Source organism: Cajanus cajan, chromosome 4 (genome assembly GCF_000230855.2).
Source record: "Cajanus cajan strain Asha chromosome 4, NIPB_CcT2T_4, whole genome shotgun sequence".
NCBI classification, from domain to species: Eukaryota; Viridiplantae; Streptophyta; class Magnoliopsida; order Fabales; family Fabaceae; genus Cajanus; species Cajanus cajan.
The window spans coordinates 386716-405002 of record NC_138520.1 but is presented as its reverse complement, the minus strand read 5'-3'; the positions used below and the strand labels follow the sequence as shown (position 1 = coordinate 405002).

The 18287-nt window shown below is 33.3% G+C and overlaps 4 protein-coding genes across 5 annotated transcripts; 2 read left to right on the top strand and 2 right to left on the bottom strand.

The window, feature by feature from the left end:
- The first annotated feature begins 416 nt into the window (after positions 1–416).
- Positions 417–1532, top strand: LOC109810233 (Ribosomal protein L3 family protein). The gene is made up of 2 exons (XM_020373643.3): positions 417–1005; positions 1095–1532. Exons 1-2 carry the CDS (start codon positions 477–479, stop codon positions 1382–1384), a joined length of 819 nt encoding a protein of 272 aa, XP_020229232.1. The 5' UTR covers positions 417–476; the 3' UTR covers positions 1385–1532.
- A 1025-nt stretch (positions 1533–2557) lies between these two features.
- Positions 2558–4763, top strand: LOC109810184 (cytoplasmic tRNA 2-thiolation protein 1). Of its 2 annotated transcripts, none has more exons than XM_083073848.1 (6): positions 2558–3350; positions 3424–3516; positions 3616–3646; positions 3739–3805; positions 3885–3996; positions 4191–4763. In XM_083073848.1, exons 1-6 carry the CDS (start codon positions 2770–2772, stop codon positions 4225–4227), a joined length of 921 nt encoding a protein of 306 aa, XP_082929974.1. In that variant the 5' UTR covers positions 2558–2769; the 3' UTR covers positions 4228–4763. The 2 variants fall into 2 exon arrangements, with proteins under 2 accessions (XP_082929974.1, XP_020229174.1); XM_020373585.3 differs by having other exon boundaries at positions 2573–3350; positions 3606–3646.
- Positions 4764–7569: 2806 nt separating this feature from the next.
- On the bottom strand, positions 7570–11292 carry LOC109810154 (chromo domain protein LHP1). Its single transcript, XM_020373547.3, has 6 exons — positions 10975–11292; positions 10868–10893; positions 10688–10774; positions 10001–10612; positions 7997–8057; positions 7570–7860 (listed from the first exon to the last, which is right to left on the bottom strand). The coding sequence occupies exons 1-6, from the start codon at positions 11218–11220 to the stop codon at positions 7807–7809; spliced, it is 1086 nt and encodes a 361-aa protein (XP_020229136.1). The 5' UTR covers positions 11221–11292; the 3' UTR covers positions 7570–7806.
- Positions 11293–12565: 1273 nt separating this feature from the next.
- On the bottom strand, positions 12566–16973 carry SIG2 (RNApolymerase sigma subunit 2). The gene is made up of 7 exons (XM_083073847.1): positions 16672–16973; positions 16429–16580; positions 15033–15632; positions 13734–13964; positions 13478–13618; positions 13176–13376; positions 12566–13079 (listed from the first exon to the last, which is right to left on the bottom strand). Exons 1-7 carry the CDS (start codon positions 16742–16744, stop codon positions 12798–12800), a joined length of 1680 nt encoding a protein of 559 aa, XP_082929973.1. The 5' UTR covers positions 16745–16973; the 3' UTR covers positions 12566–12797.
- Positions 16974–18287: the final 1314 nt, after the last annotated feature.

The following is an 18287-nucleotide window of genomic DNA, read 5'->3' as shown; positions in this document are numbered from 1 at the left end:
GCAGATTAAATATTATTAAATTCCTACAAGAAAAGATTGTTTTTATTTTTGGTTTTTAAGAAGTAATAATCTTTTGGTTATTTATTTTATGAAAATGTGTCACGTATTGTATAGCTCCTCTAACTATGAATGGGTAGGGTTTTTTGTGAAGTACAAGAATCATATTTGATTTTTTTATAAATAAAATATTAGAATTAGACATTTTCTTAGAGTCCAAAAGTGTATATTTTTATATTTAGCATAATTAAAAATATATGTAACACAAAATAATGAAATTTATTGATTTTGAATTGAAACTTGAAAGCAGTTATGGTTCTACAAGGTTTGAGGTTTGGTGGGCTGTTGTTTGTGAACGCAAGAGGCCCATATCTTGAATGGGTCGGGTGGGTTGCAGCGTAGCAGAGAGAGAGAGAGAGAGAGAGAGGATAAGAGTGAGCTTAGTTGTGTGTGTATGGCAGTGAGATAGCGAAGCAGCCATGTCAATCTTGTCCATTTCATCACCCATCTACCGTTCTTCCCATTCCCCATTTTCATTTTCAATTTCAATTTCAATTTGCCGCATGCCATGTTCTTTGACGGCTCAGGCACTTGTGGGAGGAAGAAAAGGAAGAGCGAAAGGGGTGGTCATGAGCATGGAAGCAGGTATTGGAGTCATGGCCACCAAATTGGGTATGATGAGTTACTTCCAGCCTGACGGAGAGGTCGTTCCCGTCACTGTGGTCGGTTTCAAAGAAGGCAACATCGTCACCCAAATCAAAACTGACGCCACCGATGGCTACAACGCCGTCCAGGTTGGCTACCGAAGGGTCAGAGACCGCAAATTGACCAAACCCGAAATGGGCCATCTCCAGAAGGTCGGCGCCATTCCCATGCGCCATCTCCAGGAGTTCCGTCTTCAAAGCGTGGACGGCTTCGACCTCAACCAGCGCCTTCTTTTCGATCAACTTTTCAATGAGGGTGATCTTGTTGATATCTCTGGCACCACCATTGGCAAGGGTTTCCAAGGTCCATGCCTCCTAGGCTCCTACCTTTTTGACTCATTTCCCCTTAGACGATGCCATTGTATTTTAACCTCATTTGTTGCTCACTTGTAGGTGGAATCAAGCGACACAACTTCAAAAGGGGTCCAATGACCCATGGTTCCAAGAGTCACAGACAACTAGGTTCCATTGGTGCTGGAACCACACCTGGTCGTGTCTACAAGGGAAAGAAGATGCCTGGTAGGATGGGAGGAACCAAAAGGAAGATAAGAAAGCTCAAGATTGTCAAAATCGATAAAGATCTTAACGTCCTCTTGATCAAAGGCGCTCTCCCTGGTAAGCCAGGAAATCTTCTGCGGATAACTCCAGCCAAGATTGTTGGCAGCAACATTCCTAAAAATTAGCCCTCATACTTCCCACTTTATGTATACTATTGCTTTTTCCAACCCATTGCCATTGAGTTTTCTATAAGCACCTTACGATTACTACTTCTAGACTTATTCGGATTACTGTTTCTTTCTTCTTTCCAATTCAAATGCCTATCTTCCTTAACCCCTTTCCCCTAAGAATTACGTTATTCACACGCCACATTGTAATTAGAATTAGAACTAGAACCACGGATACCAACATACGTACAAGTAAACCAAAACTTTAAATTAATTAACAATTTTTAAAAGATTTAACTAATATTAAATTTTCCATGTCTTTGTTTTGTCAACTACTCTGTTTTACAAACATCTGTTAGATTGAGAGGAAGGAATTCGAATCGAATCATTTAACCATGTTATTTTCGGTTATATTCTAATGTTCCTGTGCCTAGAGATTAATACTTTAATAGTATCCAGAGATTAGTCTTTCACCTACTAAAAGATATGATATTTTGGAGAAAATAAAATAAAATTTATTTTTGTTTTGTCCAATAAATGTTATAAGATATTTCAAAATAATATTTTTCCTTGTACTTTAAATTTAAATATATTTTTTGGAATGAGATTTGAAAAATCAATTTAACTTTTTAAAATTCGTTATATTAATTTTTTTTATATTTTTTATTATATATTTTTTACTCAAATAAAGTACTAATTATGTCTATTTTTGTTATTATTTTTACTTAAATGCAAATATTTTTAATGTCAAATAAAAATTGATTTCAATATTAGATCTAATTTGGATTTGACTAAAATTATATTTGAATGTCTTTGTTTTATTACCTACGTACAAAAGCCATTTCGTACTTCGTAAATTGTTTTTAAGAATAATAAATTATATAATAGTAAGCGATTCTTAAAAATATAAAAAAGCGATTATTTATGAACTAAGAGAAATTTAAAAATTAAAATTTACAAACTTAATTAGAAATAATTATAAATGAATAAAACAGTCCAAAACAAAATATACACAAAAAAACATGGATCAACTTTATTATTGTTATACCTACAATATATAATAAAGAAAATTATTTCATTTTATGTACATATTTTTTAAAATAATTTTATTTTTAAAATTTAAAATTTTAAAAAATATTATTAAAAATAAATAATTCTTTTAAAAATAAGATTTAAATTTAAAAATTAAGTACAACATCAATTAATATATTAAATAAAATATAAAGTTATGTCCGTAGTGAAAGATATAAATTATAGATTGTGGCAGGAGTGTGTTAAATGTTAATTGAGTGAAATGTGTTTTAAGGAGGTAAATTGTGAGATAGAGCATAGAGGTGTAGAGAAGAAAGAATTAATGGGAATGGTTTAAATTAAGAGACGAGAGAAGTAAAGAAACCCTAATAATGGAAGGGGAGAGGAAAAGAGGGGAGCGTGTGTGCTGCGTCTGCAACAAAGCAAGAGCTTCCGTGAAGAGGCCCAAAACCCTACAACACATATGCAGAGACTGCTTCTACAGCGCTTTCGAGTCTGAGATTCATCAAATCATAGTCGACAACTCCCTCTTCAAGCCAGGGGAACGCGTCGCAATCGGTGCTTCCGGCGGCAAGGATTCCACCGTCCTCGCTTACGTTCTCTCCAAACTCAACCGCCACCACAATTACGGCCTCCATCTCTTCCTCCTCTCCGTCGACGAGGGAATCACCGGCTACCGCGACGACTCTCTCCAAACCGTTCATCGCAACCAGGTTCAGTACGCTCTCCCTCTCAAAGTCGTCTCTTACAAGGACCTCTACGGATGGACTATGGACCAAATCGTTGATGTTATCGGTTTCAAAAACAATTGCACTTTCTGCGGCGTCTTCCGTCGCCAGGCACTTGATCGAGGCGCTGCTCTCTTGAAAGTCGACAAACTTGTTACTGGACACAATGCCGATGATATTGCAGAGACTGTTCTCCTCAACCTGTTAAGAGGAGATGTTGCTAGGTCTTCTTTTCTTCTATTCTTTTACTCTTTTTTTTAATCCTTTTTGGTTCTCATTTTCTTCTCTCTTTTTCAGATTGAGCAGATGCACCTCTATAACCACCGGTGAGGATGGAGCCATTCCTAGATGCAAACCTTTCAAGTATACATACGAGAAGGAGATTGTCATATATCCTTACGCTTTCTTCCTCTCAATTGAATTTCAATTTGAAATTTGTATCGTTTTTGTTTTTGTTTTTGCCTTGACTGCTTCATTACGTATGCGTACTTCAAGAAGCTCGACTACTTTTCCACTGAATGTAATGTTTATTATCTGCAGCCAGCATTCATTTGTATTGTATTCTTTATTCTTTATTTTCCCATGAATTCAACAGTCGCTTTAAAATTGCAGGCATTTATTCCCCAAATGCATATCGAGGTTTTGCTCGCGAGTTCATCAAGGATTTGGAAAGAATCAGGTGACTATCCAAGCAGCCTTGATTTAGCTATGCCTATGCTAATCCTATTATTGCACTCACCAATTATCATGAAATGCAGACCTAGGGCGATTCTTGACATCATCAAATCAGGGGAGAATTTCAGGATATCTACTACTACCAAAATGCCGGAGCAGGGAACATGTGAACGCTGTGGTTATATTTCTAGTCAGGTAGGCTTTATGTAAACAAACAGTGCATTTCAATTAATAATCATGGTTTGTTTGGGTAAGATTATGATGAAGCAGCCTTACTTTAAGTACCATTGTTAAGTGCTAATTGAGGCCATGAGCCTGAAATGGAGCATCCTCTCCTCCCCAGTAGCCAGAAACTCTATTTCACAATATTTATTTTGTCTTATTTGCAGAAATGGTGTAAAGCTTGTGTTCTGCTTGATGGACTGAATAGAGGTTTGCCAAAACTGGGGATTGGACGAAGTCGTGGCAGTGTTGGTTCTGATAACAGAAATGAAAGTAGAGGAGGAAAGAGCATTCAGAGCAAACAATGTGGAACTCTAGACTTCTGATTTGCCATATGCAGCTTCTGATTGATTAATCAAACGTTGCTGGCTAACTGCATTAACTATCTATAAGTGGATTCACTCTATGGCAGTTATTGACAGTGGAATTATATATGGATCTAATAGGGGACGACCAAACTACATCATAAACAGACTTAGCAGCCTATCCTGTCAAGACTAGCAGCTAGACCAGAAAGAGTGAATTAATGAGATTCAGGGTTTTACATACATGATAGTTAGAAAAGAAAAGTCCAGAATGGTTGCATTCTGTACTTGTCAATTTAATCATACATCATTTTTTATCATATACATCTTTAGCTTTATTTCTGTAGGTAACATTGTCAGTTGTACTCAAAGTCGGCTTCACTGACCAGCATGTGTGAGAGACAATCAATAAATTCTAATGGTCTTTACTCTTTACATTACGGTGGAGAGAAAAGTATGAAGTTTAATTTTTTATAAAATAATAATAGAAAAAAATCAATTCCTATTTTGAAAAGTTTACAAAACTGATAAAGAAGAACTAACATTTGATTGCAAAGAGTAGATTTTACTGACAAAACATTAATTTGACACTAACAAATAAATAATTGATGAAATCTAACATTTGTATGAAATTACTAAATATGTTTTTTTAATTTCAAGTTTGATATTTTGTGTAAATTGATCGTATCTCTATAGCGGATGAAATTAAATGATAGTAGAAATTAAACTTAAGAAAATTATACTACTTCTAAACTTATATATATATATATATATATATATATAGAGAGAGAGAGAGAGAGAGAGACCTGAGCGCCACCCACCAACAAAACAAATGCGCTACCTCGCTAAGTAACGTGTCGCCTCCACGTTGAGTCGCGGACCTCCTCTGTATTAATGAGTAGCTTGCCTCTGTGCTAGTTGCAGGTATTTCTGCTCCGAAATTATCTTTGATTTATTACAAGTTGTATGTTATTCTTTGATGCGTTCAAATAAAGTATAATTTATGCTATTGGACCCTAGTTTTGTGTTTCCTTTCTTTTTTGGTTGTTAAGTTGCAGGTGGTATTGGTGTGATGGAGGGGTTGAGTCTTCCTGTCATTAGATTCGTCGGAGGTGGAGATGGTGGAAATGAGATTTGAGGAGCCGAAGTAGAAAGGGAGAGGGAGAAATAAAAACATCTAATGCCGACATATGAAATTAATCTACCTGTAATCCACCTTAGCCTTACAAAAAAAAATGAATTAAAATATAAATAAATTTCAATCCAAGTTAATTTTATTTAATATTTTTAATTTTAAAAATGAATAAAGTTTTGGATTGTGTGAAATTTTATAAATCTGATCTATTTTATACAAACTTTAAAGTTAACTGTAAGATTGAAAAAGAATTACTTTTGATAATTTATTGAAAGTATTATTTTACTCAACTCATTGAAAGATCTTAGAATATTTTTGAGTTAAACGTTATAACTCGCATTAATACTTTTAGTTTACTAGTTAGTGAGAAAAAAAATTTAAATAATACATTTATAAAAAAAAATACAAGTAATGAAAGTAAGAATATATAAGTACTAAATATGTATAAGATGCTATTTGAATAAATTTATCAATTGAATATTTGTAAGAGAAGGAAACAAGAAAATAAAATGAATTAGTTTTTCCCCCAAGTTAAACTTCCATATCTTTTTGATTTGGGAAGTTGGTAATAAGCATATTTAAAACTTCGTCTAAATTTTTTATTAATAGTTATCATAACTATTAATTTATATACTTTTTTCATTTATTTAAATGTTATTTAAAATAGTAGTTAATTGTATTTATTGAACTTTCAATACAAGTTAATTAAATAAATTATTTAAATTAGTCATCTAAACTAGATTTCATACGCATTACCACAATATTAGCCTGTTTATTTAACTTACCAAACTGAGTTTTCACTAAAATTCGTATAAATTTTGGTGTTCTCATCAAGAAAGAGTGTGTTCAATTAATTGTTATCCCACTTCTTAAGTAACTTCAACACAAAAGACATAAAGTGTGTTTAAAAAAAGGTTATGCATTGAAAGTGTTTGTCACAAATGGTATGTATAATTTCTAAATATTGTTTAAAAGTAAAACGGAGAGAATAAAATTTACCCATTATTATTTGTCATCTGTGTGCTCATTGTCTTTCTTTTCGACACATGTAGCTGTCAAATAATTTGGTATAACATTCAATATAAAATTTATACTTGATCCATTGATTCTACCATGGAGCAATACGACTGAAACATAGGGCTAGAGCAATTGTGACTTTGGTATAGCAAAGTCACAATTATAGAAACAACAGAGATACTAAAATTGCAGATGAAACTTATGAAAGAAAATTGTGAGGACCCGAAGGAAGTACATAACAGAATCATGCTCAGTTGTGGCAGCACTGATTACCGGCATTTGCTATTAATTAATTGGACTTCTCTTATCTGTCCCTACATTCATAGTGTTCTTTCTCTCCATTATTTGTAGGATACGTGTCAAAATCGTCCAAAAGTACACAAGGGGAAAACGCTCCATGTCGTACGCATTAACAGCGGTTATTAACATCGTGTTAGATTGTAAGAAAAGGAATAAGTGAGTGAAAATAGATTAAAAAAAAAAATTTAGTTATTTAATTTAAGAGAAATAGATTAAAAAAAAGGTAAAAAATTATATTATGTATGTTTTGTAAGATAGAATGAAACAAGTGAAATATAAAATATATATATAAAAAAAAAAAAGAGAATAAATAAAAAAATAGAGTAAAAAGGAAACAAAAAGAAAATAAAAAAAATAAAAAAAATATTTTTAATAATTTTTTATTTTAATTAATTAAATGAAAAAAATTAAATCCGTACCCAAGAAACATGTATGAGATGCCATATTCAAATAAACATGAAAAACAAATGTAGCTTATTTAGATGAACGATGACTTATTTGAATACATTTGTTGTAGAACAAAATTCTTTGCTATTTTTCCTCAATTAGGCGTGAAAAGATTATGAAAGAATTACAAATAAAACAACTTAACCCGTTGTAATAGGCTAGATTTCTTGTGTATCCGTTCACAAATTTCCACTTTGTTCACCTAGAAGCCAACTAGCAATAGAATATAATGTGCTTGGCCACTTGCTCACAGGACAATACAATGTGACAAGAATTTAGATCATCACGAATCACTCTCGGTATGGACAATGTTATGTTATTAAAAAAGAGCGCGCACACAGATTTAAGAGGTTTCCAAATATTTAAAGTACAATTTCGTTTTCATGTTCATGTTAATACTTGATTGTCATAATATGAAGTCATGCAGGCATTTAAAACAATTGGTCTTAAAAGGTTATTTGTCGAACACTGACAAAAAGAAGCATTACCCTACAAGATCCACTGCATCTACAAAACTACCTTGTTATCACTAACAACAACACAAGTTCTACCTACAAGGAAGCCCCTTCATTATCCTGTTCAGTCACACGATGTAGGACTATACCGGAGATGCAACTCATAGAAATTGATTAGCTGGAAAATTAAGAAAATCGTTAGCTTTTCAGGTGAAAAGAGACCATATGAACATTTTCAAAAGACGTTGAAGCCATGTAAAATTGACAAGGAAATAATCAATTCAATCCAACATTGCTAAGAGATGGCGGATTACCAGTAGTGGATTGTATGCCTTGAGATATCTGTTATCCACCATCACTTCTGTTCCATCAGACCTGTTATGTTAATCAGTTAAGCAATGTGTGAAGAAGCATGCAGAATGATTATGGAAAAATAATCCAGTTCACTTCAATTTCCCTAAAAGAGTTGGAAAATATGCAAATTTAGTAACAAAATTGCATAAGAAAATGTAGTCCTAAGCTCCCATAAAAGCAAGTAATGTTGCACCAAAATCATTTTTCACCAGATAATTTTGAGGACAGCTGGTATTCTATTTAAAACTAAGGCTTTGACTTGGTTTCTTGAACTCAATAGGATTAGCACCAACAACTTATTACAAGTTTGCATTGCTTAAATATTCAAAAAATCATCATCCCTTAGATCTGGTATGAGATGGGATCCTTTTATAGCATCCACATGGTGTTTGCATCATAGTTTCTTCAATGGAAACCATCACAGAGGTTAGGGGGCGGATCTAAAGAGCATTAATGAGAAAACAATTATCATCCTTACAAAACAGAGAAACACACCATACAGCAGAAACTGTTCATATAGATAAATAGATTCTATCTCTACCAAAACTATCCTCTAGTAAATGAACCAGAAAAATGTAAGGCACTAGTGTTTAGATTTTAAGGATTTTAATAGTCTTTAAAACCTTTCTTTCAACTGTATTATTTTTCCCTTAGAAAGGAGTTGAAAAAAACAAAGCTTCTTAATTACATTTCCTTTTATCAACAGCACTTCCTTTTAATAACCAAAGAGAAAAACAAACACATGCTACAGGCACTATGAGAGAAAGTTTCATGTCATAAAAATAAAGCTACATTAAAATTTCATTCTACGTTATTTTGAAAATAAATGTTTTATCAATTTAATCTACAAAGGAAGTAAATGATCATACAAATATTACTATATCAGTGATTGGTCTAATTTATTAACAGAACAAAGATCATTCATTCTCTCTCCAAAAGATAGCAATAAAGAAAGAAAATGTATGTCTGAAAATTGATTTAATAAAGAATTTTTATGAAATTCACATAATAACCAAATTTAGTTAATAAGCAACATGATTAGACCATCTTGTATTCTGAAGTATTAACATAGTCGAAGTGAAATTACAAGAAATAAGATAAATCCAACTGGCATAATCTGTTGGTTCACAGGAAAATCATCCAATGAGCACACAGCAGCTCAGTTTTTATCAAAGTAACCATTTCCAAGGAAAGAAAAAATATAATAACAGCTTTTGACATCATTTATTTGACTCAAATAGGTTCTTACTAAACCAAACAGTTTTAACAGAATGACAAGGTGACTGCAAAACAGTTTCCTCAAATAATAGAGGCTTAAAATGTTTTTTAACACCAAGTGTCCCCAATTTGATACTCTGAATGCTGCAATATGCGGCATCCAATTCTGAATGAACTTGCTATTAGAGTGTCATCTGATGCAATATAGCGTTTTTGTGTTACACCCTTAGTTTGTGAAGCTTCAAGTAAATAATTTATCAATACCATTAACCTTATTCTTATAGCCCTAAAAACAAGCCAACTATTGACCTAATCATTATAGCACCAAACAAGTAACCCGGGCAGGATCATGTCCCACACAGTTCTGAAGTTTTGATAACTATGGTCACATCACAAGTGATTGAACCCTTCAGCAATGTAGAATAAATTTTAAGTATGACTAACTTCAATACTTCAATAATTCTACTGATTCTATTCACTTGTCAGATGTTTGAGGTTTTTGTTACTTAAAGTTCATGAACCAATTGCTTATTATTGAGAGAAAACATCCAATTTAAGACATTGTTATTCTCGTTTCAAAATTGACAAATTAAACCATGAAAACCAAAACCTTTGAAATTAAATATGTATAAATATTAATTTAGTTAAGTAAATTTACTCATAATGAAAACAAATACAACTATAATTTTCTTCTCAAATGTGCAAGCGTAACAATAAAATTTGGAGTTGTTAGTAGTGTGACAAACCTCATAGCCATAAAGGTCACTAAAACATCTTGCATGTTGTCAGATAAAGAAGCTGAATAGCCTATTGGCTTTATAATCTTGACTATATTGCAGGCAGTTTTGGCATCACCCATCTTCATGGGGCTATTATACCCCATACAAGCAGCACCAGCAGGCATGGCGACTCCATTCTGCGCATCAACAAGCTTACAAGGATCTGTCTCTCTCTTGAACCTCTTCACAGAACCAGATTTTCTCCTTTTTGCTCCTCTGCAGCGACCACTTTGAGTTGGTTCCACATAGTCCACCTGGGGTTGACCATCCACGTGACCATTGGCAGTTGAAACCCTAGGTTGCTGGAAATGTATTGCAAGGTTATCTACCTCAACTCCAGTGTTTGCGGTTGCTTTAAGTTCACTGAGCTTTGGATCATATTCATTTTCGTCAGCATTAGTTAGTAGGGGTTTTGCAAGGGTGGTAGGATCAGCATTAGTTAGTCCTTGGTCAGCAGAGAGGGGAGTTGGAAAATGTCTAAGGCTGTAAGCAGTGGTAGAACGCTCGAAGCGCTTCTTGAGTTGGGTGTGGTGAACCACATGCTTGCGCTTGCGCTTGCGGTGTTTTCCTGACTTGAGACTAGAAAATGAAAGATATTGGAATTGTGCATAACTCATAAATGTAATGGGGAAGGGAATAGCATGTATAATATACCTTTCCTCAAAAGCATCAATGAGATCAGGAACAGACTGTAGATTCTGAAGAGGCTCCCAAGTGTTTGCAGTTTCGGGCCATCCACGCCTGAAAATCACAATGCCCTTTCATAACCTCATTCACATGACAGTGTTATTATCTCAACAAGTAAAGTAAAGTAGAAGAAGAAAGGGAACTAACCATTTTATTAGGTACTGGAGCTGGCCCTATATTCATTGAATCACATTCAGCATAAAGTGAGAAGAGAAGAAAAGAGAATGTAAATAGAGGAAAAGAAAAGTGGTTACCTTGCGAACCCTCTTACGGCGTATGGTTTCGATTTCATAGAAACCATCGGCGAGATTGGGGTTAGGATTGGGATTGGGAGGCACGAGGGTTTCTTCTTGTTTCTCTTTAGGCAGCTCAGCAACAGCAGAAGATGAAGGTTGAAGCTGAAGCTGAGAGTCATCCACACCATTCTCAATCGCATTCGCATTCACCTCCCAAACTGAACTAGTAGTGCTCCTCTTCTTCATTGCAATTTCTAGCTTCATCGCACCACACCACTCTTGTATTTATATTTCTTTCCTCCACCCAAAAGCCATGTAAATGGGACCCACCACTTTTATTAACACTTGTTTTACTTACCTATGCTATTACCATCTACATTTACTTCCATGTCTATCTTTGATGATTTGTTAATAATTATTCTTTCCATACACGCCATAATCAATGCAGTTTCAATTCTGTTATCTACTCTACCATACCCCCAATACACTCAACTATCTATTTGATTAATTCATAAATTACATGCACACGCCATCGATGCTACTCTTTTTTCTTTACAGATTCAAAACATACGTAAAAAATCTCTCCTCAAATTAGCCAGTTGTTTAACTGCCGAATACAGATTCAGTGTACAGCTTCAATTTTTACAATGAACCGAAAGTTAAAGATTAAGATTATATTTAATTACACATTTGAAACTTGTAACTTCATTTAACTAGTCTTATTACAATCGCAGTGTCTAAATGTTTTGTAAAAAAAAAATTCTCATTCCATTGAGCGTGTATTGCAAAGAATTAAAAGTTTGAAAATTATTGTTTTTATTTAAAAGTTGATTATATTTTTTTTTTGTAATGTGAAGATAAAATAAAGAAAGGAAAATGAAAATTACAAACGCAAGTAATTAACCTCACTCGCATCAGTTAATCGTAAGTGGTAAAGCATAATAGGAAAAACATCTAACCCTTATAACAAAGTATCAGATTTCGAACCTAATCTAACTAAGACATCTACACAAATATTACTCTCTACGAGGATATGCTTTGAGTGTAATATAACAAAGTTTTCTTAAATAACTCCTAATACATTTAAAAGTTGGTTTGAAAAAGTTAAGTTCAAGTTAACTTTTTAACTATAATTCAAACACACGTCAATTATCTCAAACGTTGAGATCTATTTAAGAAATTAGTTTTGAACTTAGGATTAAAATATTTAACAATTTTCAAGTATTAAAACATCTAAAAAGAACACATGGACCCTAAAGAATACAGTACATCAGAAATGAACACTATGCACTTTGCTTGTGCCTCTACATTTTACAGAGACCGAGGCTATCCTCTGTACATGCAACATTTTTACTTTGCTTGTGCCTCCGAAAAGCAAAGAAACGTACCGTAAATTACCACAGTTCAGCTAGTTACAATCGTCCCACAAAATTCTAAACTGCCACCGTTGAATTTGAAGTGTTAAGGGGGCACAATGATTCTAGCCAATTAGCTTGTAGTGGTTAGTTACTTGTTTCTACCGTTTCCTAAACCAGCTTTCTAAAAGTAATACTTTTTCATAATAATCCATCTCTATGGTGATTCATCATTTTCCAGCAGATAACTTCCCTGAAACAATTTTAGCACTTCACATACATTAAAAACGGTGGACTCTTACGCAAAAGTTATTCCTTTGTGTGTACATCCATTTCCTAGTATACTAAAAATAACGTTTTGTCTTCTCTTTTGAAGAATGGGGAAAAATGGAGGAAGCATACAGACGAAGATCAAAAGGGATTAGGACCTCACAAGTATCAAATAAGCTAACTCATCCAGCGGTTTAATATTAATATTTGGTAGGGTTATGAAATCAAATACTGCTTCAAATGATTGGTTCTCTTCTTGTTCTTAAGCTTCTTAAAAGCACTTGACTCGATTTGCCTAATTCTCTCCCTACTCACACCCAACATCTCCCCTATCTCTTGTAGGGTCTTCGTCCTTCCATCATCCATGCCAAACCTCCATCTTACCACCTGCCTCTCTCTTGGATTGAGACTGTCTAGTGCCTCTTCCAGGTCCTTCTTCATGAACTGTTTAAGGAGCTGTTCTTCGGTTGTTTCGGCATCAGGATCAGCAATTACTTCCTGGTCAAAAACACACAAGTATCAGCAAAATGAACATCATATGAAAGAAATGAGTTTTTATTCTGAAGCATAAATTTGAGTAAGATTAGGACAGACTGAAGGTTTAAGATTCTGGTTGATCCCAATCTTCTGTTCCAGAGATCTGGGAGCTTTCGGGGTCAAAAGTACAGCATTAAGCCTCTTCATTGACAACCCAGTTGCTTCAGCAACTTCTTCGTCATCAGGCTGTCTTCCGTTTTCACTATACAATTGTTTTCTGGCCTCCTTCACTCTGTAAGTCGCCTCAACCATGTGAAACTGTTAAACCAAAAAAGATTGTAATGTAGTCACTTATAGACATTTGAGAAATTTCAACTCATATAACCAAAAAATATTGCAATGTTTCACATGATACTCACTGGCAAGCGAATAGTTCTTGACTGATCAGAAAGTGATTTCCGAACAGCCTGTTTAATCCACCAATGAGCATAGGTGGAGAATTTAAAACCCTTGGTACCATCAAACTTCTCTGCACCTTTTACAAGGCCACGGCATCCTTCCTGTAAACCAATGAGAAACAGTAAAATAGTTTATTACTGGAACAGTTTAAGTAGCCATGTTTTCAATAATCATTATTTATTTAAGCCGAAAAAAAAAATACAGGTGAGAATATACCTGGACAAGATCTTGCAGATTCATCCCAGATCCTTGATAATTCTTAGCAATTGATATGACAAGTCGTATATTGCTTTTAATCATTTTGTCTTTGCAACATATACCATAATTTAAACGTTTCCTAAGTGTCTTCTGATCTACCCCTGCCACTGCAGCCCATTGAGCAAACGTTGGCTGACCACCAAATCTTTCTGTAAGATCCTCCTGGAGTTTTTCAAGCTTTAAAAGGTCCTGAATTATATTTGCAGAAGAATAGGCAAATGAATTAGGCAATAAAAGCAAATAAAATTTTACACCATAATCAGAAAGAAAAAAAACTATACTGAAAATATTTATAACTTCAGGTAATCAAATCACCTAAAAAAAAATTGATTTACTATGATTAAATTAATATTTGCTAACTTCCTTGAAATAATCTTTTTTCCTTTGCAGATTTCTGAACTAAAATCTTTTATCATTAGTACAATCTGCACGAACTGACTTGCTATGATTAAATGAATAATTTGCTGACATCTTGTGACACTCTTTTCCTTCCTGGATGGTTCTCAACTATAAGAACATCCAATCAACCAGTAAGAAGAACCTTGAAGAGCATCCCAACCAAAAAACAAATGAACATCCTATTCTTAATAAATAAGATAAAGAGAAGGGAATAATGTATATTGTACAATCCTATATGCGCATAACTAAAAAAAAGTACAAGTCATGTAAATGTGAGAAATTATTCATTTATACAATTCTAGGAAAATATAAATAATATCATATGAGGTGGAAATTTCAATTTAAAAATGATCTGTTTGGACAAACTTTTCTAAAAGTACTTCTAGGAGAAAAAATAACAAGGTAAATAGAAATAAATTTCTCCATAAGTTAAAAATAACTTATGCATAAGTTAATTATAGTTTATTTTATGATTTTTCTTCCTATTTTTCTATCTAGCAGTGCTTCTGGAGAAATTTAGCTCAGGCTCATAGTAAGATAAAAGGGGAAGAATAATTTAAGCAGCCAAGCCATGAAAAATATATTTAAATGGTATCTTCTGAAGCAACTGACTGGGTAATGTTGCAAGTGGTGCTGGACATGACAAGCCAGATGAACAAGGCTTGTGTCATATGAAGAATGACATAAATATTGATTCACGAAATCATAAGATCAGCATGCACTTTGTGATGATTTTATACTGATTACTAGGTGATTCAGGAGCATATCAACTATCAATGGTATTAATTAATAGAATGGATGATTCTCCACCAGTTGCTCTAAAATACTAATGCAACATCACTAACATGCAAAGCCCACCTGTATTCCTGCTGACAACTTAATTTCTTCAGACGGAGTAAGAAGCCTAGAAGCGCTAGTTGTTGTTCTTAAGTAACGAAGTGGATCTGAATAATCTACTTCTTGCATGGAAACACGCTTTCTCCTGCTGGAGGAGCCAGACTTAATAGATGTAATATTTGTGGTAGCCTTCTCTGCTGCTCTGACTCTTTTAGCTTTTCTTTCTATTTGGCGCCTAGATCTTACGGCAATACTGTCAGAAAGCTCTTCCTGAAGACACTCAAGTTCCTCAAGGGAAGGCTCTACATCAGATTCCTCTTCACTGGGGTTTATGTCAACACCTTCCATTATTTCCGCACCAGCATCTATGGATCCTCCTGCTACACCATCTTCTGCTTCCATATGTTGAAACCATTTGAGAAGTAAATCATCAGATTTGGAAGAAACATGTGATCTATACTCTGCTTCTGCTGGGGGCTTCTTTTTTACTAGTAAAGCTGCATCCTTCGCAACCTTCACAGCTGCTTTAGCAAGAGCAAGAGCTTCAGACGCAGCAGCAGCTATTACAGCCTCTTCATTTGTAAGAAGAGATTCCGCAGATAAGGTTGATTTAAAGTTATCCTGATTAAAGGCATAAATATAATTAGTTCCTGAGTAAGCTTGACATATCAAAATATCTCCGCATGGCCACATAACTATAGAAATAATCCAAAAGTAAGAAATTAATCCAGAAATAAAATGTGCATTCACTATTAAAATTTGCATATAAAAAAAAGTAGAGAAGTTTCAAAGCTTCCAAATCGGAATCTATAATAGTTCCTACTTGTGATTTGGATGGCAATGAAAACAGAATGAGCATAGCAAGAGAAATTTCAACAGTGAGAAATCAAGAAAAGAGTGAAACTTTATTTATTGTTTTGGAAGGAAAAAATTTTGGGAACAGGCGATGAATTGTTCCATTCCAAAATCATAGTATCAATGAAGGCCAGCCATGCCCAAGACCTTTTTTGTCAAGAGCAAGGCAATTGAATCTTACCTACCAACTTTCACAAGGCCATGTCTAGAAATTCTTGAGCCTTAGGCAAAAATTATGGTTTGAGGCATAATCTAATGTAAGTCATCAATCCTGATTTTGTTTTTCTAACTTTTTCTAAGCAAAAAAATTACAATAGAGAATTTTGATATTTCACTTGATCTTAATAAATAGTATGGCTAGTCTATTGGACTTATCTTATACTAGAAATCGAGTATAATTTCTTTTGTTAGGATTTGTAATAACACTTTCTAGTTCTACTCTAAAAGTAAATCAAGATACTCTGTAATCCAATAATTTATTTTGTTAAAGTGTAGAGCTGATGCAACCCTAAAGAAGAGAAGTTGAGCAGAGCTTTGGAACATTGTTATTATCGTAAGGAACCTGTGAGGGAGCAGTGATATAGGGCCAAGGCGTGTTTGGATGAGAAGGAGCTTCTAATGCCAACTTGTTTTCCAAATTAAGGAGCGTTGAAGGAGGAGAAGTGGCAGACAAGACGCATTGTGGCTGGAGACACAAATTGGGTCTTGTTTTGGCTGCAAAGCAAAAAAAGAGGAGTGAGAAGAGAATGGAATTGCGATGGGAGAGAGAGAGAGAGAGAGAAAGAAAGAGAAAGGGTTACATTACATGGATGATGGGCATAGGGAAGAGGCCTGAACGTGTCGAGGTGGCAGTTGAAGTGCGGCAACAAACACGACATTCTAGTGGATGCGGCGAAGAAGAATGATATGGTTTTGGTCTGTTAATTGAAAAGCAACGCTACGAAGGAGAGTGAAGGGGGTCATCTGATGTCATAGCAGTTGTTGAACATGAACAAGAACAAGAACAGGATGAGTGTTGTGTTGTGTTGGGAATGGGCGTTTGTGACAGAACAGAACAGAACATGCGGATAAGAGGGTGAGGTGAGGGAAGCTCAACCGTGCCCACGCCACAAAACAAATCCCACTTTCACTTCTTACTGCCCTTTCTTTTATTAAATATTAAATTCATATCATAAATTACCCTTTTAGTTTTACGGGTTCACCATCAAAGAAAAAACACATAGATCTTTTATATATATTCAAAAAAAAAATTAGAGTACTTTTAGACATTATTTTTTTATAAAAGCATTTTTAGAATTTATTTTTAACAAAAGCATTTTTAATAAAAAAAAATTAACAAAAATATTTTTTAGAATTTCTTTTAATTTTTTTTCTCTTTTAATAAAATTAGTGAGTAACTCATCCATATGCACAGTGTTTTCTTTACTTGATTACTTGTGAAATAATTATTATTTAAATAATTCTACATAAAATTAAAAAAAAACAATAAAATGAAAATACATACAAAGGAAAAAAATATAAGACAATTTTATATTCTATATGTATTTTTATAACTGACATATTTAAAATCAACCGTATTATTTTTTTGTGGTCATAATCTTTATCTTTCCTAATTATATTTTTCTATAACTATCACATTTTACAAATCTTTTTGCAACAATTATATTTTAATTTTTTTTAGTTAAAGTTTACACCAGACAAAAGTGGTAACATGTGACTAAAATACCCAAATTTTAATAAATGTGAACAATTAAAAAAAGTTAAAAATGTGACTTTTTTAGCCTAAGAAATATGAAACAACTAACTTTTGAAATGATAAAAATCACAATTTTAATATTGGTTTGAAAGAGAATCGGTTTCCATAATAGGTTCTTTTAATCATATTGTATGTCTACTAAAAATTATCTCCTTTTTTTTATTTTAGTGACTTTAATTTCTTATAACTATATACTTCTTTTTTTTTATGATTTTCAAATCTTATATTTAGTCTTTTGGTCTTTTTGTATCTAACTCACATATATGTGAATATAGAGAAAGAGAGAGTCAATATCTATTGACAATAGGTTCTATTGACAATAGGTGTAAGTTCAAACACTTACACTAAATCTGATTTTTTTATACTTTTTATATAATGTAAATTTAATCAATTTAATTATTAGACTATGTAGTATTATATTCAAGATCATGTATAACAAATTTTGTATGATTCCAAAATTATTTGTTATTTTATCACATTGTTTTATTTTAACGTATAATATGACATTCAAAATATGTGTAAATATCTATTTTTGGATAATATATACAAAAAAAATTTAAATCACGTGAAATTTGATATCCATGATCTTAAATATAATATTATATGATTCAACGAATGAATCAGTTAAATTTGTATTATATAAAAAGTTATTCTTGTGTTTTTTT